The 26308-nt window shown below is 39.6% G+C and overlaps 1 protein-coding gene across 4 annotated transcripts in view; it reads left to right on the top strand.

Annotated features, from left to right (window-relative positions):
* COL4A4 (collagen type IV alpha 4 chain) overlaps positions 1-26308 on the top strand; it is a 151164-nt gene that overhangs the window by 52116 nt on the left and 72740 nt on the right. For all 4 annotated transcript variants that reach the window (XM_055398533.2, XM_055398529.2, XM_055398532.2 and 1 more), the window contains 15 exons: positions 423-491; positions 1770-1805; positions 3810-3872; positions 4223-4258; positions 4695-4736; positions 7990-8070; positions 8887-8940; positions 9202-9261; positions 10900-10944; positions 11280-11333; positions 12106-12175; positions 12942-13046; positions 18840-19004; positions 24528-24617; positions 25608-25771. In XM_055398533.2, coding sequence (XP_055254508.2) covers positions 423-491; positions 1770-1805; positions 3810-3872; positions 4223-4258; positions 4695-4736; positions 7990-8070; positions 8887-8940; positions 9202-9261; positions 10900-10944; positions 11280-11333; positions 12106-12175; positions 12942-13046; positions 18840-19004; positions 24528-24617; positions 25608-25771 — 1134 coding nt within the window. The remainder of the gene's footprint in view (positions 1-422; positions 492-1769; positions 1806-3809; positions 3873-4222; positions 4259-4694; positions 4737-7989; positions 8071-8886; positions 8941-9201; positions 9262-10899; positions 10945-11279; positions 11334-12105; positions 12176-12941; positions 13047-18839; positions 19005-24527; positions 24618-25607; positions 25772-26308) is intronic.

Genomic DNA, 26308 nt, shown 5'->3' on the forward strand with positions numbered 1-26308 from the left:
GCTATTTCTGGGGCATAAATTATTAACTGACAACTTCAATGTTATTTACCTATAAGAATAATCCAAATACTATGTACATTATGTTGTAAGGAAAAATGCAATTTTTCTGCTGAATAATTAGCAAATAGCTATAAATGTATTAGCATTATGTATAACCTATATAAATATATAATGTATAATAAATATTTGTAATATGTTTATGAATATATTAGTAGATATTCCATTTTAGGAGTTTCCTTAATAGATCTTAAGCAAATATTGAATAAGTATATATGACTAACTGAGGATGATAATAATAATGAGAATAAAATAATCTCCACTAGTGAAATATGATTATAACAGTAATTTTATTGGTAATATTTCAGTTGCAAAAGAAAATACAGAAATAGTAATGTGCTCTTTTCCTCTTATTTTGTTTTCAGGGCCTTCCTGGAGATAAAGGAGAAAAAGGAAATTCAGTGTTCATTTTAGGTGCCACTAAAGGTATGCAGGTAAGTGTTATGATCAGGGTGGATTTCAAATGAATTTTTTTCCGTATAGGTAAACCCATGCCGAGAACACATGGCCTGAGATTTCCTTTGGAATGCTACAAGATGGATGAACCCTGTGGTCATTATGCTGAGTGGAATAAACTGGTCAAAGCAGGACACAAAATGGGTGATTTCCACTTAGAGGAGGTTCTTACAGTGATTGGGTTCATAAAGTTGGGGAGCAGAATGGTGCTTGTCAGGGACTGGAGGGAATAGGACTTGGCGGCTCATATTTAATTGGTACAAAGTTTCCACTGAAGAAATGAAAAGTTTTGACAATGGAAGCTGGTGATGGTTATATAACGTGGTAAATGTATTTAATGCCACAGAACCGTGCACTTAAAAACGGTTGAAATATTAAATATTACTGTATGTATGTTTTACAATGTATTTTACATTTTGGGAAAAAAAAGCCCATATTCAAGAGAATATACACTTCTTGATTTTTTTAAAGTAGGTAAAGTCTCAGGACAGAGTCACGAAACGGTAGATAAGCACAAAGGCAGGTGTGAGAGAACTGCAACACAAATTCCCTTTACACCTGCTCTGGGGTGATAACAAAGCGTCAGTTAAGGCAGCCAAGCTCTGCCAATCAGAAGAGAGATGGTTAAACGCTGATGAAATGGAACCATTCAAGTGAGGATTTTAAAATGAAAGGTGAAATCCCCTTTTAAAAAATCGATATTTTATTTTTATTGGCGTATAGTTGCTTTACCGTGTTTTGTTAGCCTCCACTGTACAACAAAGGGAATCAGCCATATGTAGACATATTCCCTCCCTTGCGGGCCTCCCCTCCAACCCCAGCCCTCTAGGTCATCACAGAGCACCAAGTTGAGCTCTCTGTGCTTACAGCAGCTTGCCACTAGCTATCTCTTTTACACCTGGGAGTGTATATATCTCGGCCCTAATCTCCCAGTTCGGTCCACCCTCCCCTCCCACCCTGTGTCCTCATGTGCATTCCCGACCTGCAAACTGGTTCCAAGTCCTCACAACTTCAGCGATCTTTCCCTGGTTTTGGTTGGTTTTGGATGAGTAGAAGTGCAGTTCGGGGCTTAAGAATAAAATCAGGAAAGTGCCTCCACAGAGCCCTATCCACAGCTGTCTGTTATGGTGACAAGCTGAACAAACTGCACAGACTGTCCAGATAATTCCTGCGTGTGTGTGTTTCTTCTTTTACGTCCTGTGTGTTTGAGGGGAACAGTGTTGCTCTTCTAATGCAATGCACCGCTACTGTTGCAGGGCGACAGAGGGGACCCAGGACCTCCCGGCTCACCAGTAAGTCTTTGGGGCAGGCCCTGAGCTTCTGTTTGCTCCTCAAATAAGCTATGACCCTACTAGTAGGTTAGTAGGTCCCACTAACCTAACCCCACTAGTAAGACAGGTTACCTAAATTTGCAGGGCCCGCTCAGTGCAAAATGAAAATATAGGTCTCTTGTTCAAAAATTGTTACAAAGATTGCACTGATCACAGGCCCGCGGGGCCATCCTTGGATCTCAACTGACTCCTGCTTACCTGCCTCTTCTATCTTGCAGTGATCATTTGGTATTGCTCAGGTAGCCACAATCACTTAATATTTAGGAAAATGTACCTCTTTGAAACTACCTAAATCATATATGTCTAGTGAAAGTGATTTTGCCTGCTGAATCAGTAATTGTATATTGTGTTTAATATTTTCCACCATCCCCTTGTTCCTGGAATTTGTAATTCAGTGATTAGACTTGTTCCAATTCATCAGTGTTCACAAGATTAAAACTGAAAGCAATTTTGCCTCCTAATGGTTCACCATAATTTCATTTGGTGAGTTCTGGCTGTTGATGGGACTATTTCCCAGGTTGGTTCTCTTCCTACTCTGGAAGCTCATTGCTATGTTTTCAATGAGATACCTCAATGTTAACGTTAAAATAAGTAGCAGTTCATCCTCTAGGAGAGAGGAATGCCATTCCATGCTCACAAATCATCGGATGTGGGCAGGGTGAGCTGGAGAACAGAGTGCCTCTGTTCATACTTCTAGAACTGCCCAGCTATTACCTTTCCGTGTGAATTTGTGTATTATGCCACAACTTAACATGTTTCAGAAAATTGTTTAAGGCTGAAGTGCCTTGATCTTGAATTGGGCACATTCCTATTCACGTTGATCTTTTAGGCATGTTGAAAGAATAGAGTATAACTACATTAATATTTTAATTTAATATTCAGTTCAGTCGCTCAGTCGTGTCCGACTCTTTGCAACCCCATGGACTGCAGCATGCCAGGCCTCTCTGTCCATCACCAACTCTTGGAGTTTACTCAAACTCATGTCCATTGAGTCAGTGATGCCATCCAACCATCTCATCCTCTGTCATCCCCTTCTCCTCCCACTTTCAATCTTTCCCAGCATCAGGGTCTTTTCCAGTGAGTCAGTTCTTTGCATCAGGTGGCTAAAGTATTAGAGTTTCAGCTTCAGCATCAGTCCTTCCAATGAATATTCAGGACTGATTTCCTTTAGGATGGGCTAGTTGGATCTCCTTGCAGTCCAAGGGACTCTCAAGAGTCTTCTCCAACACCACAGTTCAAAAGCATCAATTCTTCGGCGATCAGCTTTCTTTATAGTCCAGCTCTCACATCCATACATGACTACTGGAAAAAACATAGCTTTGAGTAAATGGACCTTTGTTGGCAAAGTAATGTCTCTGCTTTTTAATATGCTGTCTAGGTTGGTCATAATTTTTCTTCCAAGAAGTAAGCGTCTTTTAATTTCATGGCTGCAGTCACCATCTGCAGTGATTTTGGAGCCCCCCAAAATAAAGTCTGACACTGTTTCCCCATCTATTTGCCATGAAGTGATGGGACCAGATGCCATGATCTTAGTTTTCTGAATGTTGAGTTTTGAGTCAACTTTTTCATTCTCTTTCACTTTCAAGAGGCTCTTTAGTTCTTCTTCACTTTCTGCCATAAGGGTGGTGTCATCTGCATATCTGAGGTTATTGATATTTCTCCCAGCAATTAAAAGCATCTTGATGTCTATTAAAGTTATATGTGGAACAAGTTTTCTTTGATCTCTGGGTCTTAATTTAATCTCAAACGTAGGGGTTAGGCACCCCCACCTGAGCACTACTGCCTGCCTGCTCTGTGCCCTTTTCCCAGTTGTGTCAGGGCTGCTGTCCAGGACCACCCAGGAGGGCAGGTGTGTCTGGAACTGACTTCTCCTGGGTCTTTATCTACCTGGGATTACATGCAGCTCTTGCAAGAACAATGCTTTTAGATTTTAGTAACAAAGGCACTGATTTTTCTCCTGCTTAGGGATCAAGGGGAGTGAGAGGCCCAGCAGGCCCAGCGGGGTACCCAGGAGAGCCCGGGTTAGCAGTAAGTACCGCATTGCTGATACTGTTCCTCTAGAAGCCCCGACTTGACATTTAAATAAACCAGAAGAAAGCAGAATTGCAGTCTTGGGTCAGGCAGAGGTGGGTCCTTTGCGAGACCTGATGAATCAGCGCACACCCACCTTTATGAGTGCAAGTCCATTCTGAAGCACAGATCCCCCCTGGGGGTGGCATTGAAGAGGGGGAGGACAAGCAGCCCAGCTGTGGTAGAAAGTCCATTGTGCATGTTTCAAAATTAAGGGTTTCCTCAAGAAAATCTTGGGACACCCAACAAGGACACATTCAGATTTCTGTGACTGATGAGTGATTTGTGTGTTTTTGCTGTTGATTTAGGGACCTACAGGCCCCCCTGGGAGTCCAGGCTTAAAGGTAGGCAGCCATGAGTAAGATACACAGGTAATGTCCGAGTCCAACAAGACAAGTGACCACTGATGTTTGTCAGAATCATGTCTTCCCTCTCTTTAAAATTCCCAAGGTATTTAATAAATCATTGTTTAGTCCCTCAGTCGCGTCTGACTCTTTTGGGACCCCATGGACCGTAGCCCCCCAGGCTCCTCTGTTCATGGGATTTCCCAGCAAGAATACTGGAGTTGGAGTGGGTTGTGATTTCCTTCTCCAGGGGATCTTCCCAAGTCCAGGATCGAACCCAGGTCTCCTGCATTGCAGGCGGATTCTTTACCACTGAGCCACCGGGGAAGCCCTATTTAATACACTTCAACAAATTACCTAACCAGAAGTCTTACTTGCTTGTAGTTATTCTATAATATTCAAGAGCAATGAGTTTCTGTTTTGTTTTCTTTTCCAGGGTAATCCTGGCGTGGGAGTAAAGGGGCAAATGGGAGACCCGGTAAGAATCCCATTTTGCATGGAGGAGCAGGTGTTAAAATGCATGAACTGCCTGTGTCTAGGAGGCTGTTCTGATTGTCACTTAACCTGTGTTTATCCTCTCATCACTGCCCAGTTTTGTGGCCAAGGATTTGTCTTCGCTGACTTATTAAGTTACCCTTACCGTTGGCTATAGAACAACAGTTCTGACAAAATCTAATAGTAAATTCAAATTAATTTATATGACACACTTCCTCCTGGGCCAAAGAGATGCGATGATTCTGGGAATACCTCCAGAGTAACAATTACATTTAATTACAGATTTGTTTGAGTTAATTTCACAAATTTCATTAGAATCTGAAACTTCACACTTAAGTAACAACGTAAATAGCTGCAATCCAAGGCATTTAGCCACACGTTCTTCCACTCCCTCCACCCTTCACACTTACAGTCCTTTCTGCTGAAGTAGGACACTAAATAAGGACAAGCTTTAGCAAAGTGCTTTATGGTAGCTGTTCATCTAGAAGCAATCTGCAGTGTTTAAGACTTGGTGAGGGGCTCTTTTAAAAAAATATTTATTTATTTGGCTGTGTTGGGTCTTGGTTGCAGCACGTGGGATTGTGGTTTTGTCACGTGGGATCTTTCATTGCAGCTCGTGGGCTCAGTAGTTGCAGATTGAGGCTTGAGAACTCAGTAGTTGCAGATTGCAGGCTTAGTTGCTTCTGGCATGTGGGATGATAGTTCCCCAACCAGGGATTGAACCTGTATCCCCTGGCTTGTAAAGTAGATTCTTAACCACTTGACCATCAGGATAGTCCCTGATGAGGGGCTCTTTCAACAACTCTGGGTAAAAAGATACTGAACATCCACCCTGTGCCAGGCTAGGTTTGGTGCTGGGAGTGGGGCTTTAGTGAGACAGACCTGATCCCTCCTCTCATGGGGTCCCAGCATGGTTGGGTAAGTTACTGTACATCCATTTAACAGAAGGACACACTTGCCAAAAATATATTGGAAGACATCTTGATGTGGGGAAGTGCAATGCTAAGCAGAAAGTACAGGTGACAAAGGGTAAGCTTAATTTTGTAAAACCAAAACCACAACAAAAATTATTAAAATCTACATGTAGAGTAGGATTTCTCAACCTTCACAATACTAGTGTATTATCGTGGGGCTGTCCTGTGCAATGTAGGAGGTTTAGCAGCATCCCTGGCCTCTACCTACTAGATGTTGGTAAGATTCCTTCCGCTTCATTGTGACAACCAAATATGTCAAACAATCTTGCCAAATGTTCCTGAAGGGAGGCACATCCAAACTCTCCCCTTCCTCCCCATGCCCCCCGACTCCCAATCTTGAGAACCACTAACTTAAGAGAAATGACTGGGGAAAAAATAGATGAAAACAATGTTTTCCAAACTTGGAATATGTTTATCAGAACCCCTAAACCTGTGCACCCCATTTTGAGAAACCTCACACAGTGAGGAAGCATTGCCAAGTTAGAGAACTCAGCACCAACACAGTTGCATGTGTTTGCAAACTCAGGCCGTTACTCCTATAGTAATATGGAAATATTTGACTATGAGGTGGCTGTTCAAATTATCCAAAATACGCTTTTAAAAATTTCTTTTGGATTGTTAAGTAAATAAAGGCATAATTTTGAAATGTTGGTGCAGAGCTCTCAATGCCCAAGACCATGTTGCCCACTCCATTTTTAGAGCAGACTGTCCTAAATGGTTGTTACTCATGTTTTCCTAGGGGATATGATTATGGATCATTTACATTTTGTTCTTCATAATTTATCTTTTGTACTTTTGACTGAAATGAATATATGGTACTGTCACAATATTAAAAAAAAAAAAACAGTAGCATGACCAATATTTGGAAGAGGCTCCTTGCTTGCCAGCCTATATGGGTTTTGTATAGTTTTATTCCAGTTACAGGAATAAGTATGGTTATCTTACCAATCCATATTATGTGTTTATTAAGTAAGCAAATACACAATGTTTATGCATTTGTTCAATTACTTATTCATGCAACAGATGCCACTAGAATGGCTCCTACACCCTCACTGTGTTATGTACTAGGGTACATCAAGAGAAACAAACCAAACCCACATCCCTAACCTCCTGGTTCTTCTGTAGTTTCCCAGGGGTGGGTGGGAATTGAATTATTGGTTATATTTTTTTCATTTACTTTGCAGAAAGTAATAAGCATCTTATGTGCATTATCTATTCAATAAAATAATACTTTGAGGCAGGCAGTATTATAATCCCCATTTCACAGAGAAGGAGAGAAAGATTTTGAGGAGTTAAGGAAACTAGGGATAAGGAGACTTTAAGAAACTTACCCAAAGGAACCCAGTCTAGTAAGGGCCTAGTTCCTGCACACAGGTGACCACCTGACCTATCACCTGCTTTTAACACAAGAGGGAAGATAATTCCAGGTGCGAAATAATAGAAATATTCAGAAAAGTATGAAATAACTATCTTCTAATTAAGGGTGTGTTTCCGTTGTATTGTGGCAAAACCAATCCAAGGAACATTTTTTTGTTGTAGAGAACTTCTCTAATGACCCAAATGAAAACTTTTGACTCATGATTTCCTACAAAGAGATGTAAAATATTAATGAACTAGATATAACCTAAATCAAACCAAAGTGGAATAACTTAGTAAGTGATAATATATTATTATGATAGATTACTCCATAGGTGTTGAAAATGAGGTTTTTTAAAGAATTTCTAGTATAATAGGAAAATGTACAAAAAATATTGTTGTAAAATATATTGTGACTTAAAATTTTAATAAAATATAAGCATATAAACTATATTCTATATTTAAATGACATTATATAGTTTTAGTACTTTTATAATATATTTTGATATGTTTAACACACCATTTAGTCACATATACGTGTGTGCACATGCATACTGTGCACATATATGTATATTACATGTGTATATACACGAACATATACAGGCACATGCACACCAAAAGAACTATACCAAAGTTTTAATAAATATTGTCTCTGGATAGTAGGATTATGGATCACTTTTATTTTTTTAATTCATTTTTAACAATAAGTATGTATTATTTATGAAAAACAATAAACATTTAAAATTAAGCGACATATTTGCTGAGTTTTTAATTTTAAATCCATGATCCATGTTACACAGGATTGTAAGCATTATATCACAGTTATGAAAAGCTTCTTTCTTTCAAATTTCATTTCAAAATGAAGTTAAAAATGGTGTTCTTATTATCTTAATTTTGTTTTTAAAGGGTGAGGTTGGCCAACAAGGTTCTCCGGGACCCACTCTGTTGGTGCAGCCACCTGATTCTGGTCTCTATAAAGGAGAAAAGGTAATTCTCAATTCATATGATACTTTGATAAAGTAGTCATAGCCAACATTTTCTGAACACGTTCCCATACCATCAAAGAGCTGAGTACCCACGTGCCACACTGCCTCCATCCTAAGCCTTCACAGATTGGTAATATTATTAGCTCCACTTTACAAAGCTGGAAAAAGGAGGCTTGGAAAGGTTTACCACTGTTCTCAAGTATACACAGCTGTTGAGTGGCAGACCTAGCTTGGGCTGCAAATGGTGACATGTCCTCCGGGATCTAGTCCCCCATTCGTGTCTTCAATATGGTGGCTGAAAAGACCACTGGAAATCCAGTGTCCTTTAGATGTTACATATGGATCTGATGCTTGGGTAATTGAAAAGGTGATAGCTACATAGAGCTGGGCACATAATAGACTCTTAGCAAATGTTAATTCCTTTGTCAGCCTCCAGCACTGATGTTACTGATGCCATGTGCAAATTCTCCTATCAGTTTTCAGTTACTGGATTCAATTTCACGACGTTGTTCAAAATGAGCCTCTCCTCTCAACAGCTACATTCCCAGGTTGCATCTCCTGCTCTGGTCCCATGGTGGCTCCCTCCCCACCGCCCCTCCTCCACGCCCCATGAGTCTACACTTGCACACGGAACCAGCCTGAAGAGTGTCAGGTTTAAAGGTGCCCTTGGATCTTAGTCATTAATTAGCAACAGCTGAAGGGTAATCCTTTATTAAAAAGTTAGGAGAACGGTTGTTGAAAGAGGTAATTTCTGAAACAGGTGTAATTCAGTATGTTAAATAAGAGTAAGGCAGATTATATTCTTTGTAAATTTTAGGGTATTAAAGGAATGCCTGGAATGACTGGACCTCCTGGACTACCGGGACCCAAGGTAATTTATTCAAATAATGTTAAAAAAATTGTTTGATGTACTATCTTCATTTTAAAAAAATTTACTTGGTTATTATCCTTGCTTTAAATGCTGATCTGTTACTAGAATTTTTCACTATTTTATCATAATCATGTAGGAAGACTGTTCCAAAGTATTCATTATCTTTAAGTTGATGGCAGTAATTTTTATTTCTTATTTTGTTTTTGCATTCCATATTGGTGAAGTATAGTTGCTTAAACCCCTCTAAATTATGTCTTTAAGGGAGAACCTGGCATTGGGAGAAAAGGAGAGAAAGGGATTCCTGGGTTTCCAGGACCTCAGGTAAGGATCCTTCATGCTGTCTTTAACTTCAGTGAGTTTGGAGGCATTTCTCTGTCACATTTTTATAAGATTCAATCAATAATTCTGAGAGTACAAAGGTGGAGATTTTCTTAAAGAGGAGTACTATATTTTGCTCAGTAAGAATTGTATGATAGCTAAAGGCCCCAGAGCATCCCTCCTCTGCATATCATTTCGATAAAACAGGCAAGCAAAAGATGGGAGAATTGCCAGGAAGTAATGCTAACGCTGAAACTCCAATACTTTGGCCACCTCATGCGAAGAGTTGACTCACTGGAAAAGACTCTGATGCTGGGAGGGATTGGGGGCAGGAGGAGAAGGGGACGACAGAGCATGAGATGGCTGGATGGCATCACCGACTCGATGGACATGAGTTTGAGTGAACTCCGGGAGTTGGTGATGGACAGGGAGGCCTGGTGTGCTGTGATTAATGGGGTTGCAAAGAGTCGGACACAACTGAGTGACTGAACTAAACTGAACTGAATGGAATCATGGTCAAAGCTATGATTTTTCCAGTAGTCATATGCAGATGTGAGTGATGGACCATAAAGAAGACTGAGCACTGAAGAACTGATGCTTTTGAACTGTGGTGCTAGAGAAGACTCTTGAGAGTCTTCTTAGACTCTCTTGAGAGTCCCTTAGACAACAGGGAGATCAAACCAGTCAACCCTAAAGAAAATCAACTCTGAATATTCATTGGAAGGACTGATACTGAAGCTGAAGCTCCAATGCTTTGACCACCTGATGTGAAGAGTCAACTCATTGGAAAAGACCCTGATGCTGGGAAAAATTGAGGGCAAAGGTGAAGGGAGTAATAGAGGATGTGATGGTTGGATGGCACCCTTGACTCAATGGACATGAGTTTGAGCAAACTCAGGGAGGTAGTGAAGGACAGGGAAGCCTGGCGTGCTGCAGTTCATGGGGTTGCAAAAAGTTGTACACAACTTAGCAGCTAGACAATAACAAAAATGGGATCATGACATTTTCTCACTGGCTCAGTGTCAGTGTGATTGTAGCTTGGAATTGTTCAGTTAAGCCTATTTGACAAAAGAAAGTACTGATCTATGGACAGTAGCTGAAAAAAAAAAGTACAGCATCAGGGCTCAACATCTCCATAACTGTTGCTAATAGAATCCCCATTCACAGAGTCATGATGAAGGCCAGACCCCAACATGCATGGGCACTGAGTTGATTTGACTCCAGATTTAGTACTTAATGAGGCAATATTGACTTCCATAGTAATTTTTATTGCTGATAATGCATAGGGCAACTATTAATCTCCAGACAAATTATATCGCAATGATTCAAAGATATTTAGCTCAGTGAAAGCATTACATTAAATAAATTAAAGTGGAAGAGCAATAAAAACAACAAAACTATATTCTTAATTTATAGCACTGGAGAGGACATGATTTTTTAAAATAATATTAAAGAGTAATTAAAATAGCAAATGTTGTAAAGAAATGGAATCTCTTTTATGTTTATTTCCTTTATTCAGTTATCTTTGTAGGCATGATTAAAAATCCCAAAAGCAATCTCATAAGGTAAAAAACGATTCATTGAATTGGTTTATGTATTTTTATTTAATTTTGCTTATGTTGATTTTTGTGAATTTATTAGGGGGACCCTGGTTCCTATGGATCTCCAGGTTTTCCAGGATTAAAGGTAAATGTATACCATTACAGAGATGATAAATACATTTTCATTAGTAGATGCAATTCAGTATCATTCAAAAATTGTACCAGTACATGTAGACTCATACACAGTAATGGCAGAGGAAACACATTTATTTTATAAATTATATAATTTTGCTGTGGGTGCAAAAACTAGAGCACAAAACTCTCTGATGCAACCTAAAACAGTGTTAAGATTTTGTATAGAACCTCAGGGAGCATGGGTCATTCAGATAAAATGAGAGTGAGATAATTTGTCAATGAGATAAAATGTCACAATCACATTTTTTTTTTTTTTTAAAAAGACATGCTTTTTGTTACTTGTAGGGGGAACCAGGACTGTTTGGAGATCCTGGGTCATTTGGATTTCTTGGCCCAAAGGTAAAAAAGTGAGCCTATTTGAGTACAATCTGATAACAGCTTATATCCCTTATGCTATCTAATTTATTTTTTAAAGTATTTGAAAATATCATTTTAAAAATGAGTCAGTTTTGCATATATTATTTTAATGCATGTTGTAATGATTATATTTTATGTTTGTGAATTGATCTTTTTGAAGCAGATGAAAAGTACTGAAAGTTTCAAAAATTCCATAGGGATCATATAGTATCATGATTGAAAACAGAGGGAACTGTGGAGAACTCTTTGCTTTGACCACCACTACAGTTTTTCTTTCCTTTGTAACCTCTGACCTCACCTTTAGCACTTGTGCTGGACAAGCCATGGTGGCATTAAGATGACACAATTAAGGAGGGACAATATTTGCTGCCAAAAAATGTATTTTCAGTTGCCATAGGCAAAGAAACCATTTGTCCTAGAGTGCAAAATTAGACATTAATGCTTATTATAGATAGAAGATATTCCATGGCTTCAGAGGTATCTAGTTTATGGGCATGGAATCATTTTTGGAATTTGGATTTATTTTTCTTTAGGGAGAACTTTGTTAGTTGGTTGTTTACTTCTGCTTATAGGTGGGAGGTTACTTATATTTGTTCCTCTTAGAACATCATGGGTTATTTATTTCTCTAGTCAGCCTACAGGCATTATTTCTTATACGAATGTACTCTTGGCCCTTCTAATATTTACTTAGTGCCAGGAAACAGGAGAAGAATATTAATATTTCTAAGAAAAGTGAATGAATGAATGATTTCAGGGAGATCCTGGAGACCGTGGGCACCCAGGACCACCAGGGGTTTTGGTAACTCCATCTCTTCCACTCAAAGGTTTGTGTTCCATTTGACTTCTCTATCAATTATGCTGAAATGGGATTTAAGTTGTCCTGAAAGAAGAGTTTGGTCTACTCTTTCTGTACTTTATACACTACGTGGGCTAAATTTATGAACTTTACCATGAATGCGTAATTGTTGTTCAGTCGCTAAGTCGTGTCTGACTCTTTGCAATCCCATGGACTGCAGCACACCAGGCCTCCCTGCCCCTCAGTATTTCCTGGAGTTTGCCCAAGTCCATGTCCATTGAGTTAGGGATGCTATGGAGCATCTCATCCTCTGTCGTCCCCTTTTCCTCCTGCCTCAGTCTTTCCCAGCATCAGAGTCTTTTCAAATGAGTCAACTCTTCACATCAGGTGGCCAAAGTATTGGCTTCATAATGTGTAAATTATACAAGTACTAATAGAGATGTACATCTTGATCATCTCTATCAGCATAAGACATCAAATTTTATGTCAGTGTGTAAACTGCCTCCTGGGATTTTTATTATGTTACCTTTCAGAAAGTAGGTATTTTAATTGCGAAACACATTTAAAACCATTTGACTAAGGAAGAAGGCAGCCTCAACCAATGACAAATTCAGCACTACTTCAACTTCACATGTCTGTCGGGGAGGGTCTAAAATACCGCATTTTAAATGTGGTGAGAAACTCAAAACCATCTCCCAGGTGTACTTGAGCAAGTCTCCCAAAGAGTGATTGTGCATGAATTTTCTGATGTATACATATGCTTGCTATGTACATGATGTCATTATTTTTGGCAGGCCCTCCAGGGGATCCAGGGCACCCCGGTCGCTATGGAGAAACAGGGGCTGTTGGACCACGTGGTCCTCCTGGTGCCCCAGGTAGACCAGGGGAAGCCTGTGCAGGTATGAATCCGCTGGCATTTACAGCTCAGGTTTGCTACATCCTCCTCCACACCAGGGGTTCTCTACTCTAGCTGACACTAAAATCATCTTGTTGTTTAGTCGTGAAGCTGTTTCTGACTCTTTGTGACCCCATGGACTGTAGCCTGCTGGGCTCCTCTGTCCATGGGATTTCCCAGGCAAGAATACTGGAGTGGGTTGCCATTTCCTTCTCCAGGGGATCTTCCCAACCCAGGGATCAAACCTGCAACTCCTACTGTGTCTCCTGCATTGCACGCAAACTCTTTTACTTCTGAGCCACTGGCAAAGCCCAAATTATCTTAGGATTGTTTCAAAAATACTGATGGCTGAGCCTACCCAGACCAGGAATCTTGGACTCTCTGGGGGGATGGATGCACCCAGGCATCTACTGTTGTAAAATCGTCCCCCTACTTCTAATGCACAGCTAGGATTAAGAAGCACAGAACTCAAACCAATTGACTAATTAATTGGAGAAAATCCAGGTTCCTAGACTGCTGCTCAGAAATATTCAGTCACTATCTCAAGGGTGTGATAAGAAGCAACTATGTATAATGGGCTTCCCACAAGATTGCCTATGTGCTAAGTAGCTTCACTGGTGTCCAACTCATTGTGACCCTTTGGACAGTAACCCACAAGCTCCTCTGTCCTTGGGATTCTCCAGGCAAGAATACTGGAGTGAGTTGCCATTTCATTTTCCAGGGAATCTTCCCGACCCACAGATTGAACACACATCTGTTATGTCTCCTGCATTGGCACAAGAGTTTTTTTACCACTAGGGCCACTGGGGAAGCCCTCCCACAAGATTACCACATGCAGATAAGATTTCAAAACCACTGCTAGGATTAGAGTGTGTCTTTAGGTTTTTACCACCTTCTTGGAAGGCTCTCCCTGTGGATATATAGTTGTTAAAATTTAGTTCACCCACCTAGGCCCCAACTTAAATATTTTGTATGAAATGTGGACATACAAATTGTGAATTAAAAAGTAGGATTTTGATTCACACTTAGTGAATAATAAAATAAAATAAATAAACAAAAGCCACAGTTTTCTCCTCCCTTCCCGCCAAACCAAAGAACAACAGTCTCATCCTCCACAGAAAAACCCTATGGCTCATGGTCATATTTGATGAAAAGCCTGAGAAATAGTTCTATTGACACAAGGACTTTCAACTCCTTCAAGTGCTATCTTAGTTAATAGTCTCAGTGATATTAGGAATAGAAGTTTACAGGGTATTTTCATTCTGTGAACCCAGGAGAATTGATTAAACATGTGAGGAGAAAAGTCTGGAATAAATGTAATTTTATTCAATCTGTCTCAAGTTATGTTTCCTGAGGAGTAAAAAGTTTTCTGAGATATTCAATTGTGAACTACAGAGTTCTTGTTTAATCATTCACGAAGCTGGCTTTCACTTGGGAGAGTCTGATGACCACGAAGTCACTAAATAAAGCTTTGTTTAGTTCATTTACTCTTTAGACATTGTAGCCATGGTTTAATTGACCCAGGACTGTATAAATCATATAGACTACTCTCTCAGTCAGTGGGTACTAGGCTCTCGTCTTACATTTTTCCTTTCAGGCTTATTTATAATAAAATAGTGCTTCCAGCAGATTGAAATAAAAACCCAATGTGAGTAAGTAACACATGTCTCTAGGGAATTTCAAACCAAGTATAACAAGAAGCCTCTTTATCCCAAAAATCTTTTAAAAATAATTAAGCCATATTTGAACTCCAACCCATAGTAAGAAGTAATTTTATATGGTATAGTATTTACATTACATCATGCACATATATGTATCCATACATACATATGATTGAAACACAAATCTCACAAAATATCTGTGGGGTATATGAGACACTCCCATTTCTATTCCATTGTTTTCTTTTGGAACAAAAAAAGGTTTTAATGCTGGTCACAACTTCATTGATATTGTGTCCTGTTGGTGGGTGATTGAGGCTGCGGTGTGCTGTACACTGTAACCCATTCTCCCTGTTGGAAGCTGGCTGAGCTTTTTCTCTGGCCCCGGGGCGGGACAGCAAGCAGGCAGCATTCAGGTTCATTCTAAGTCAGGTCTAAGGAACGTTACGAAGACAAGATGGCAACCAAGTCTATAGGAGTACATGTTCATTTTGTTTTAAGGACACCCATGTATGTAGCCTTTATTATACCTATTCAATTTTATAATCATCTATAGTATTTACTGTGAAGTTTTGGAGTCAAACACCTATGATTGAATCCCAGCCTTCACAATCAATGTAGTATGGTGAAAAAGTTATCTGTTTATACAGTGAACTAACAACATTTCTTTGGCCACCTGATGCAAAGAGCTGACTCATTGGAAAAGACTCTGATGCTGGGAAAGATTGAAGGCAAGAGGAGAAGGAGACGACAGAGGATGAGATGGTTGGATGGCATTACCAACTCAATGGACATGGGTTTGGGTGGACTCCGGGAGTTGGTGATGGACAGGGAGGCGTGGCATGCTGTGGTTGATGGGGTCGCAAAAAGTCGGACATGACTGAGCGACTGAATGGAACTGAACTGAACAAGATTTCATGTTCTAGTGCTTACAAGCTGTGTGATCTTGGGCACTTATTAAACCTCTCTGTTCCTCAGTTTTCCCATCTGCAAAATTGAGTTCTTGTTACAGTTGAAAGAAGTAATATGTATAGTTTTTAGACTACAACTTGGTGTAAAGACTCATTATGTTAGCAATTATTAGCATTTCTTATTACTGGGCATAAATTTATGTGCCTTATCTGTAAGGTACAACCTTTACAAGTTGTTTGAGGAGTAAAGCTAATGTCTGAAAATACATGCAAAGCCTCAGCACATATACACACAAGAATGAAAGCCATCTATTTACTTCGGCTGCTACATCACTGATGACAAACAGGGTTCCAGTTGTCTGTTGCTAAACAAGTAAGCCCAAACCTAATGGTTTAAAACAACAACATTCAGTATATACCCTTCACTCTTTCCATGGTTCAGGAATTCAGGAGGCATTAATCCCAGTGATTCCAGAGCAAAGCTTTTCATCTAGTTGTAACTGTAGACTAGCTGGAACAGAAACATGAGGACTGGCCAGGCATCTCTCTCATTCGTCTCTCGTATAAGTCTCAAACCTTGCTGTGTGGCTCTGCGTTTAACTTAGACTTCCTTACAGCATGGTCTTCCAGGTGATAATATTGCTTCCATGGTGGTTCAGGACTCCAGTCCCAAGCATTTCAACTCACAAGGCAGAACCTGAATCATCTTTAATAATCTGGCCTGGGAAGACATACAGCTTCACTCCCACCATACTTGATTAGTTCAAACAGTCACCAAAGGCTGCCACATTGCAGGGAAGGGGGACCTCAACTTCTTGCTAGGAGAGTGTCAGGGTTCTTCAAGAGCATGAGAAGCGAGAGCTAGCAGGATGCCATCTTTAATAATGACCATCTTCCATCCGAGAGATTCTGGTACTAGGTGTGCTTAGGAGGAAGCAGCTAGGAGAAGTGGTTGCTATCATATGAGGGCTCCTGGCTATCTTTAAGCCAAAGCTGTCAGTATGGGGTAGGTGGAGTAGTGTATCAAGGGGAGGCAGGATTCAGCTGCTCCTGCATTACTTTGACTTCCCCTGAACACACTGAATGTTACTTTGACCTCCCCTGAACTTCCAGTCCTTTGCTGAGAACTTGCTATAGCCAGACACTACATTAAGGTCCTTATGTGGATTGTTTTGTTTCATCCTCATTAGAAGCCTCTGAGGAAGATGTGGAGAATTAAATAAGTTACATAACCTACTTTGGTACTTGTGGCTGGAGAGACAGAGGTTGGGTACAAATCTAGCATCTCTATGATTTCCACCAACCTACATGGTTATAGTATTTTACCTCGACATAGATAATTATATGAGTCTAATTTTTTGGCTGTGTTAAGAAAGTATGTTCCCCATTTAATTTGAGGGTAAAAGATTAGAAGACTATCTCCATATAAGCTGCTGCTGCTGCTAAGTTGCTTCAGTCATGTCCAACTCTGTGCGACCCCATAGATGGAAGCCCATCAGGCTCCCTCATCCCTGGGATTCTCCAGACAAGAGTACTGGAGTGGGGTGCCATTGCCTTATCCGAAGCATATTACAAGCATGCCCAAATGTCACATTTTAGTATCTAAAGGGCAACACCAATTTTCTCATTAAATTCTCCTTGTCAATGATAATTATGCAAACAAAGTGCTTAAAATTATATGCTAGATACCTATCTCAGGGTTACCCTAAGAGTTCAGATGGTAGAGCATCCACTTGAAATGCAGGAGACCTGGGTTTGATCCCTGGGTCAGGAAGATTCCCTGGAGAAGGAAATGGCAACTCACTCCAGTATTCTTTCCTGGAGAATCCCATGGACAGAGGAGGTGGGTGGACTACAGTCCATGGGGTTGCAAAGTGTCAGACATGACTGAGTGACTAACACACACGCGCATAGATGCCTATCTGCATGATTTAATGCATTACCTCATTTATTTTCTCCTTATTTAAATATTTTGTTGAAGTATAGTTACTGTACAGTATTATAAGTTATAGGTGTATAGTATCAGTCAGTCAGTTCAGTTGCTGAGTCCAACTCTTTGCAACCCCATGGACGGCAGCACGCCAGGCCTCCCTCTCCATTACCATCTCCCGAAGTTTACTCAAACTCATGTCCATTGAGTTGGTGATGCCATCCAACCATCTCATCCTCTGTCATCTCCTTCTCCTCCTGCCTTCAATCTTTCCCAGCATCAGGGTCTTTTCAAATGAGTTAGTTCTTTGCACCAGGTGGCCAAAGTATTGGAGTTTCAGTTTCATCATCAATCCTTCCAATGAGTATTCAGGACTGATCTCCTTTAGAATGGACTGGTTGGATCTCCTTGCTGTCCAAGGGACTCTCAAGAGTCTTCTCCAGCGCCACAGTCCAAAAGCATCAGCTCTTCAGTGCTCAACTTTCTTTATAGTTCAACTCTAACATCCATACATGACCACTGGTAAAACCACAGCTTTGACTAGATGGACCTTTGTGGGCAACGTAATGTCTCTGCTTTTTAACATGCTATCTAGGTTGGTCATAACTTTTCTTCCAAGGAGCAAGTATAGTGCTTCACAGTCTTAAGGATTATGCTCCAGTTATAGTTATTATAAAATATTGGCTATATTCCCCATTTTGTACAATATATCTTTGTAGCTTATTTTATACATAATAGTTTGTCGCTCCCTACCGCAATATTTCCCCTCCCTCCTCTCCTGTCCCCTCCAGTAGCTACTGGTTTGTTCTCTATGTCTTTGAATCTGCTTCCCTTTTTTTATATTCACTAGTTGGCTGTATTTTTTAGATCCCATGTGTAAGTGATATCATATAGTATTTGTTTTTCTGTGAGCTCATATTTTAATTCACTGAATGTGTTGATCTGTTTGTTCAGGTTATGTTCTGTCAAACTATCAAGATGGAAAGATTTTAAAAGTAAATTTAATTAAATGATATACACTACTTTCCCAATAATTCCAAAGAATGGACAGAAAGTAAGAAAATTTGATTCCCCATATCTTTCTTATTACCACTTGTGTTCTTATTTCAAAGGAGTTCAGGCATTTTGATGGCTGGGATACTCGGTTATTTTTAAACTACAATTTTTTTTTCCTTAAAAATTTCCACAGCCTAAGAAAGATGTACTGATTTTTATTCCTTCCACAGAAAAAATTTTTGAGAGTATTAATGTGAAATTATCTGAGTATATGTGGTTTTCATTCTTGATTTCTCTTGGAGGCATGACGGGACCTCCTGGGCCACGAGGATTTCCTGGTCACCCAGGATTTCCAGGGGCAGCTGGTGTTCCTGGGAGAGCTGATTCTGCTCCAGGAAAACCAGGTAACCAGGGACCAACTGGGCTGCCTGGAGTGCCAGGACTGCCGGGACTTCCAGGATCAGATGGTAAAGTGCTCTTCATTCACATTTCATAACATTTATGTTGCATTTGATATTTGCAGTATCATCCAGAAAATGTGACTTTCCAGATTTTTAAAAAGTTGTCTAATATTTCATAAGCCAAGTCAGTGTTAGTAACCATACAAAAACGTCAACTGGTATTGACCTACCACATCAATTAAAGTATGTGAAAATGTTTGGTTGGGAATTTAAGTGTGATGATAGAATTTTGTAAATTAACACAGTTTTTATTTTTTGAATATAGTTTTTATTTTTATGAGTCATATGCAGACCAGATTTAAGAGTCAGTTCAATTCAGTTCAGTCGCTCAGTCGTGACCGACTCTTTGCGACCCTGTGAATCACAGCACGCCAGGCCTCCCTGTCCATCACCAACTCCCAGCGTTCACTCAAACTCATGTCCATCTAGTTGGTGATGCCATCAAGCCATCTCATTCTCTGTTGTCCCCTTCTCCTCCCGCCCCCAGTCCCTCCCAGCATCAGAGTCTTTTCCAGTGAGTCAACTTGTCGCATGAGGTGGCCAAAGTATTGGAGTTTCAGCTTTAGCATCAGTCCTTCCAGTGAACACCCAGGATTGATCTCCTTTAGAATGGACTGGTTGGATCTCCTTGCAGTACAAGGGACTCTCAAGAGTCTTCTCTAGCACCACAGTTCAAAAGCATCAATTCTTCAGCGATCAGCTTTCTTCATAGTCCAACTCTCACATCCATGCATGACCACGGGAAAAACCATAGCCTTGATTAGACGGACTTTCGTTGGCAAAGTAATGTCTCTGCTTTTTAATACACTATCTAGGTTGGTCATAACTTTCCTTCCAAGGAGTAAGCGTCTTTTAATTTCATGGCTGCAATCAGCATCCACAGTGATTTTGCAGCCCCCAAAAATTAAGTCTGACACTGTTTTCACTCTTTCCCCATCTATTTCCCATGAAGTGATGGGACCAGATGCCATGATCTTTGTTTTCTGAATGTTGAGCTTCAAGCCAACCTTTTCACTCTCCTCTTTCACTTTCATCAAGAGGCTTTTTAGTTCCTCTTCACTTTCTGCCATAAGGGTGGTGTCATCTGCATATCTGAGGTTATTGATATTTCTCCCAGCAATCTTGATTCCAGCTTGTGCTTTTTCCAGCCCAGCGTTCCTCATGATGTACTCTACATTTAAGTTAAATAAGCATGGCTTATAAAGCCTTTTGTGGAAAATAACCATCCCAGAATCTCCTATTCTGTCCACCCCAGGGACAATTATTTCCACACAGTTAGCTGAATCTTCTGTTATTTGTCTTTTATGACCATTTAGCGAACATGCATCACTATTTCTTAATTTTCCAGTTTGAGCGTTATCGTTTGACTTTCCTGTCCACAGATCAGTGTCCCTCTTTCCTTGCCACACATGCACGTTTTCTGTTCCTACAACCTATCCGTACAGTTATCATCATTATTTTAGTTAAATATTCAGCGTCTATACTGAAGGATTATATAAATGTTATTCACTGATTTAGTCTTATAATAATATATATTACTCTTGTGCTTTCCCATCATGGCATTTGGTTAATAATTGTCTTACATTCATTTTGTGTATCTGCTTAGTTTTCAATATACTTATTGCTAATTCAACCTCAAATCATCTAGAATTGTATAAATTTCTTAATCATACATTGTAACTCATTACCAGTGTTATCTCTTTGAATAAGTCTCTTCTGGAGCTTTATGACTGTTCAAGTTAGGTCAGGTTACAATTTCAAAAGCTGATGCTAAGATCCTGCCTTGAGTTCTTCCTTCATCATTATCCTAGGAATTGTGTCTCTACCTCTCTGTCTGTTTCTGTCTATCTTTCTCTGGGTTTCTTTTCCCCCACAACTCATATATTTCTTTGGTCGCTTTCGGTTCAGTTCAGTCGCTCAGTCGTATTTGACCTTTGCAATCTTGTGGACTGCAGCACACCAGGCTTCCCTGTCCATCACCAGCTCCCAGAGCTTGCTCAAACTCATGTCCATTGAGTCGGTGATGCCATCCAACCATCTCATCCTTTGTCCTTCTGCCTTCAATCTTTCCCAACATCAGGGTCTTCTCCAATGAGTCAGTTCTTCACATCAGATGGCCACAGTATTGGAGCTTCAGGTTCGGCGTCAATCCTTCTAATGAATATTCAGGACTGATTTCCTTTATGATTGACTGGTTTGATTCCTTGCAGTCCAAGGGACTCTTAAGAGTCTTCTCTAACTCCACAGTTCAAAAACATCAATTCTTCAGTGCTTAGCTTACTTTATAGTCCAACTCTCACATCCATACATGACCACTGGAAAAAACATAGCTTTGAGTAGATGGACCTTTGTTGGCAAAGTAATGTCTCTGCTTTTTAATATGCTGCCTAGACTGGTCATAGCTTTTCTTCCAAGGAGTAAGTATCTTTTAGTTTCATGGCTGCAGTCACCATCTGCAGTGATTTTGGAGCCCAAGAAAATAAAGTATGTCACTGTTTCAATTGTTTCCCCATCTATTTGCCATGAACTAATGGGACCGGATGCCATGGTCTTCATTTTCTGAATGCTGAATTTTAAGCCAATATTTTCACTCTCCTCTTTCACCTTCATCAAGAGGCTCTTGTTCCTTTTCTCTTTCAAGCAAAAGGGTGGTGTCATCTGCATATCTGAGGTTATTGATATTTCTCCCAGCAATCTTGATTCCAGCTTGTGCTTCATCCAGCCTGCCATTGCTTATGATGTACTCTGCATATAAGTTAAATAAGCAGGGTGACAATATACAGCCTTGACGTACTCCTCTCCCAATTTGGAACCAATCCATTGTTCCATGTCCAGTTCTAACTGTTGCTTCTTGACCTGCATACAGACTTCTCAGGAGGCAGGTCAGGTGGTCTGATATTCCCATCTCTTTCAGAATTTTCACAGTTTGCTGTTATCCACACAGTCAAAGGCTTTGGCATAGTCAATAAAGCAGATGTTTCTCTGGAACTCTCTTGCTTTTTTGATGATCCAGCAGATATTGGCAATTTGATCTCTGGTTCTTCTGCCTTTTCTATAATCAGCTTGAACATCTGGAAGTTCTCAGTTCATGTATTGTTGAAGCCTTGCTTGGAGAATTTTGAGCATTACTTTGCTAGCCTGTGAGATGAGTGCAATTGTGTGGTAGTCTGAGCATTCTTTGGCATTTCCTTTCTTTGGGATTGGAATGAAAACTGACCTTTTCCAGTCCTGTGGCCACTGCTGAGTTTTCCAAATTTGCTGGCATATTGAGCACTTTCATAGCATCATCTTTTAGGATTTGAAATAGCTCAACTGGAATTCCATCACCTCTGCTAGCTTTGTTTGTAGTGATGCTTCTTACGGCCCACTTGACTTTGCATTCTAGGGTGTCTAGCTCTAGGTGAGTGACCACACCATCTTGGTTTTTTGGGTCATTAAGATCTTTTCTGTATAGTTCTTCTGTGTATTTTTGCTACCTCTTCTTAGTATCTTCTGCTTAGGTTCATACCATTTCTGTCCTTTATGGTGCCCATCTTTGCATAAAAGTTTCCTTTGTATCTCTAATTTTTTTGAAGAGATCTCTAGTCTTTCCCATTCTTGTGTTTTCCTCTATTTCTTTGCATTGATCACTAAGGAAGGCTTTTTTATCTCCCCTTGCTATTCTTTGGAACTCTGCATTCAATTGGATATATCTTTTCTTTTCTCCTTTGCCTTTCACTTCTCTTCTTTTCTCAGCTATTTGTAAGGCCTGCTCAGACAACCATTTTGGCGTTTTGAATTTCTTTTTCTTTCAGATGGTTTTGATCACGGCCTCCTGTACAACATTATGAACCTCCATCCATAGTTCTTCAGGCACTCTGTCTATCAGATCTAATCCCTTGAATCTATTTGTCATTTCGACTGTATAATTGTAGGGGATTTGATTTAGGTCATACTTGAATGGTCTAGTGGTTTTCCCTTCTCTCTTCAGCCTTTTCTGTTGGTTTACTCTATCATTATGCTTTGTGAGAAAGTGTATAAATTTGGGATAGTTGATATACCTTTATTCTACTGTGAAATTTGATTGATAGTTTGGTTGAATATAAAATTCTAGATTGCAATCATTTTTCCTTCAGGTTTTTGAAGGCATTTTTCTTTCTTTCTTTCTTTTTTAGTGTTGTTACTAAGAAGTTCAATAATCTTTAGAGAGTTGATCCTTTGTTTAAAGTCTCTTTTTTCTCTGAAAGCTTCTAGGATTTTTTCTTTGTATTCAATGTCCATAAATTTCACAGTGATTTACCTCAGTGTGGGTAAATTTGCAGGCACTCAGAGCAGTTTCAATTGAACACAAATCCCTCATTTCTGGAAAAATGTCTAAAAGTAATTTTTTGGAAAATATTCTGTGCTTTTTCCCTCTGCTTTGTATTTCTGGACTCAATATATTTGTCCATTTCCGAATCAATCCTATACATCTCTCTTTCAAATCTTCACCTATTATCTTCGTCTTTTTATTTTTCCTAACACTTTCTGGTAGACTTCCTCAACTCCATATTCCAACTCAGCTTCTGAATTTTTAAATTTCTGCTTTCATAACCTTTTTTTTTTAAATTTCTGAGAATTTTATTGTTGGTGTTGTTCTCTCTTAATGTATCTTTTTGCAGCAGCTTGTTCATGTCTCGGGGATGAAATGCCTTCCTTCATCTGCTTTTTAAACTATATAGTTTATTTTTTAAAGATTTCTTCTTATTGTATTGTCTGTTTTCTCTTATTTGAGGGAGTTTGTTTTTTCCTGCTGCAATTTTTAAGAAAGAGTTCTTAATTATTTAGCTGTTTCTTTGACCAGTCATCCTGTGTGGGGCCTCACTGTCATTCTGCTTCAAAGGTACCAATTCCTGAACTTTAGGAGAGATTTTTCAGTCAGCTGTGTTCTTTTTCTGTTTCCCCCACAGCCTGCTTGGAGTTCAGCTTTTTAAAATCTGCTAAATCTTTTCACTTTTTTTTTTGCTCTTGTTTCCTTTCTCTTGTTGTTTCTTTGCCTTAAAGAATTCTGTCTTTTTATAATATTCTTTTACTGTCTGTTTGGAGAGAACAAGGAACTTACTGTTTGTACTTTATCTGTCATCTTTGATCAGATATCTCTGAATTTTTGCTTTTACAAACTCTGCTTTATGCTTTCTTCATTAGGTAATTATTGATAATTGAATGGGGAAATATGATCTGTGCCATACACTGATTCTTACTTTATTTGTTTTGTTTTGGTATATTTGTTTGTTTTTTTATTCCCTACCTTACCCTGCAACCCACTAAATTAGGGCTGAGATTAGGGATGGTTTTAATCAATGGTTATGGTACCAGAAGCTTGCTGTGACAACTGTATGGTCTATTTGTGTACATATCCTTATATCAGAGAGAAAGAATCTTAAGAAAGGAGTGGAAGAAAGAATGGGCGTAGGGGGATGATTGAAGTATGAGAGACACTTCTATTTGTTTGGTAGTAGATGTTGACAAAAATTGTGTGATTCTCTCTGCACTCCCTATCCCCCTGTTAAGTTGTATATTGTACTCTTGGGCAACCTGGACCACAAGGAATAAAGGGCAAAGCGGGTCCTCCAGGAAGACGAGGCTCCAAAGGAGAAAAAGGCAAGTATTCCTCCAAGTAGAATTTCTAGAAAAAAACAGCATGTGGAGGGTTGGGAGGCATTCAATGACATGTACAGTGTGGTCTTTCATTTAGGGTTTTTACTCCCTCTAGTTACCCCTGTGAGTACCTAACTCATTGTGTGCTTGTGACGTGATTAGACCTTGCCAAAAAGTCAAATCCATATCTTAGAGTATTAAGGAGACATTTATCTGCCATGAGAGTTGTCTCAAAGCGGTGACTCTTCCATGAGATCCTCTCAATTCCTTGAAGAAAGCAGAGCTAGGACAGTTTTGATCTTCAATTCCAGTTTCTCTCTGTGGGTCCCATCTTTTCTAGATTCACCAAATGCCTCTAGCTCTCTGTTTCTACACTGTGAATTGTTTGGTGCATTTTTGACCAACAGAGTCAGGCGGGTATGAGAGCTGAGCAATTTGATTATCCTAATGTTATTTTTTAGACTAAAAATCCTGCTGAGTAGAAAATGCATTTAGTGAATTATCAACTGTGATATGCAGTGCAGTCAATAATCCTCTTTACATATTTTATTTGGATTCTTTAAATGTTCAAAGTTTATACTGTAACCAATTTTAGTTGTTTTTTTCAGCAGGAACAAAATTAAGAGATTATTTTTTAAGTAGGATCCAAATAAGAGCTACCTAAACTTTTAGAAATAAGAAATTTTCTTATTTTCAAAGTTTCTGCAATGGAGTTCAGCATTAGCTTTTCCCCTGGATTTTACCAGGATGAATTTTTTAAGACACGAAACACCCCATTGCCTAGAAACAATATGTCCACCCACGTAGACCATAGCTACCTCCACATCATGCTCTGTACTCCTCCCCCATCACATGTTGTCAGTTGTCTGTGATAAGAATTGTGTGCATCAGACCCTTTTTGTTCTTATTCACACGATTGGTTTTGTATAGTAAGGACTGTATTGGGATTTCATTCAGGAAATATAACAAAGCTGCCTTTTATCCTCTGTCTAGGGAACTCAGGGCTCTGTGCCTGCCAGCCCGGTCCCGTGGGCCCACCAGGCCCTCCAGGGCCTCCTGGGAGGCAAGGGAGTAAGGGAGACTTGGGACTCCCTGGGTGGCTTGGAGAAAAAGGTTCCCCAGGCTTTCCCGGTGCCAAAGGATCTCCAGGGCCACCAGTGAGTAACTTCCCAGTTTTTTAATCTTTTAACAGAGTTATAATTCAGTTGTACCTCTCTCTAATTTATAGTGTGATATATATGTTTTTATGTATATATTGTAATATATATAATGTGATATATATGTTTTTTATGTTTTTAAATTTATTTTTATTGAAGTATAGTTGAATTGCAATATAATATATGTTTTGAATCTATAAGTATGTTAATGGTAAAAAATTGTCTCTGTCCTTTTCTTCATCCGTTCATCATTCCTGTGTTCAGTCAATTGTTTATTGAGCATCTACTATGTTCAGGTGCTATTCCAGATACAGCAGGGACCAGAACACAATCTCTGCCCTCCCGGGGCCCCTTCTCTGTTAGGAGAATACACACAGCATGACAGATGGACAAGTGAATGTCCAGTATGGCCGATGGCAATAAAGTCCATTGCCATCTAGTGTGGTTTGAGTGGAGAGAGTGAGGGGCAGAGTAGCAGATGAAGTCAAAGAAACAGCTAGGGGTTAGGAGGAGTTGGAGAGCATAGGGTTTTGTAGA

Source organism: Moschus berezovskii, chromosome 2 (genome assembly GCF_049115385.1).
Source record: "Moschus berezovskii isolate FMDL1 chromosome 2, NW_MosBer_1.0, whole genome shotgun sequence".
In the NCBI taxonomy this organism is placed as follows: Eukaryota; Metazoa; Chordata; class Mammalia; order Artiodactyla; family Moschidae; genus Moschus; species Moschus berezovskii.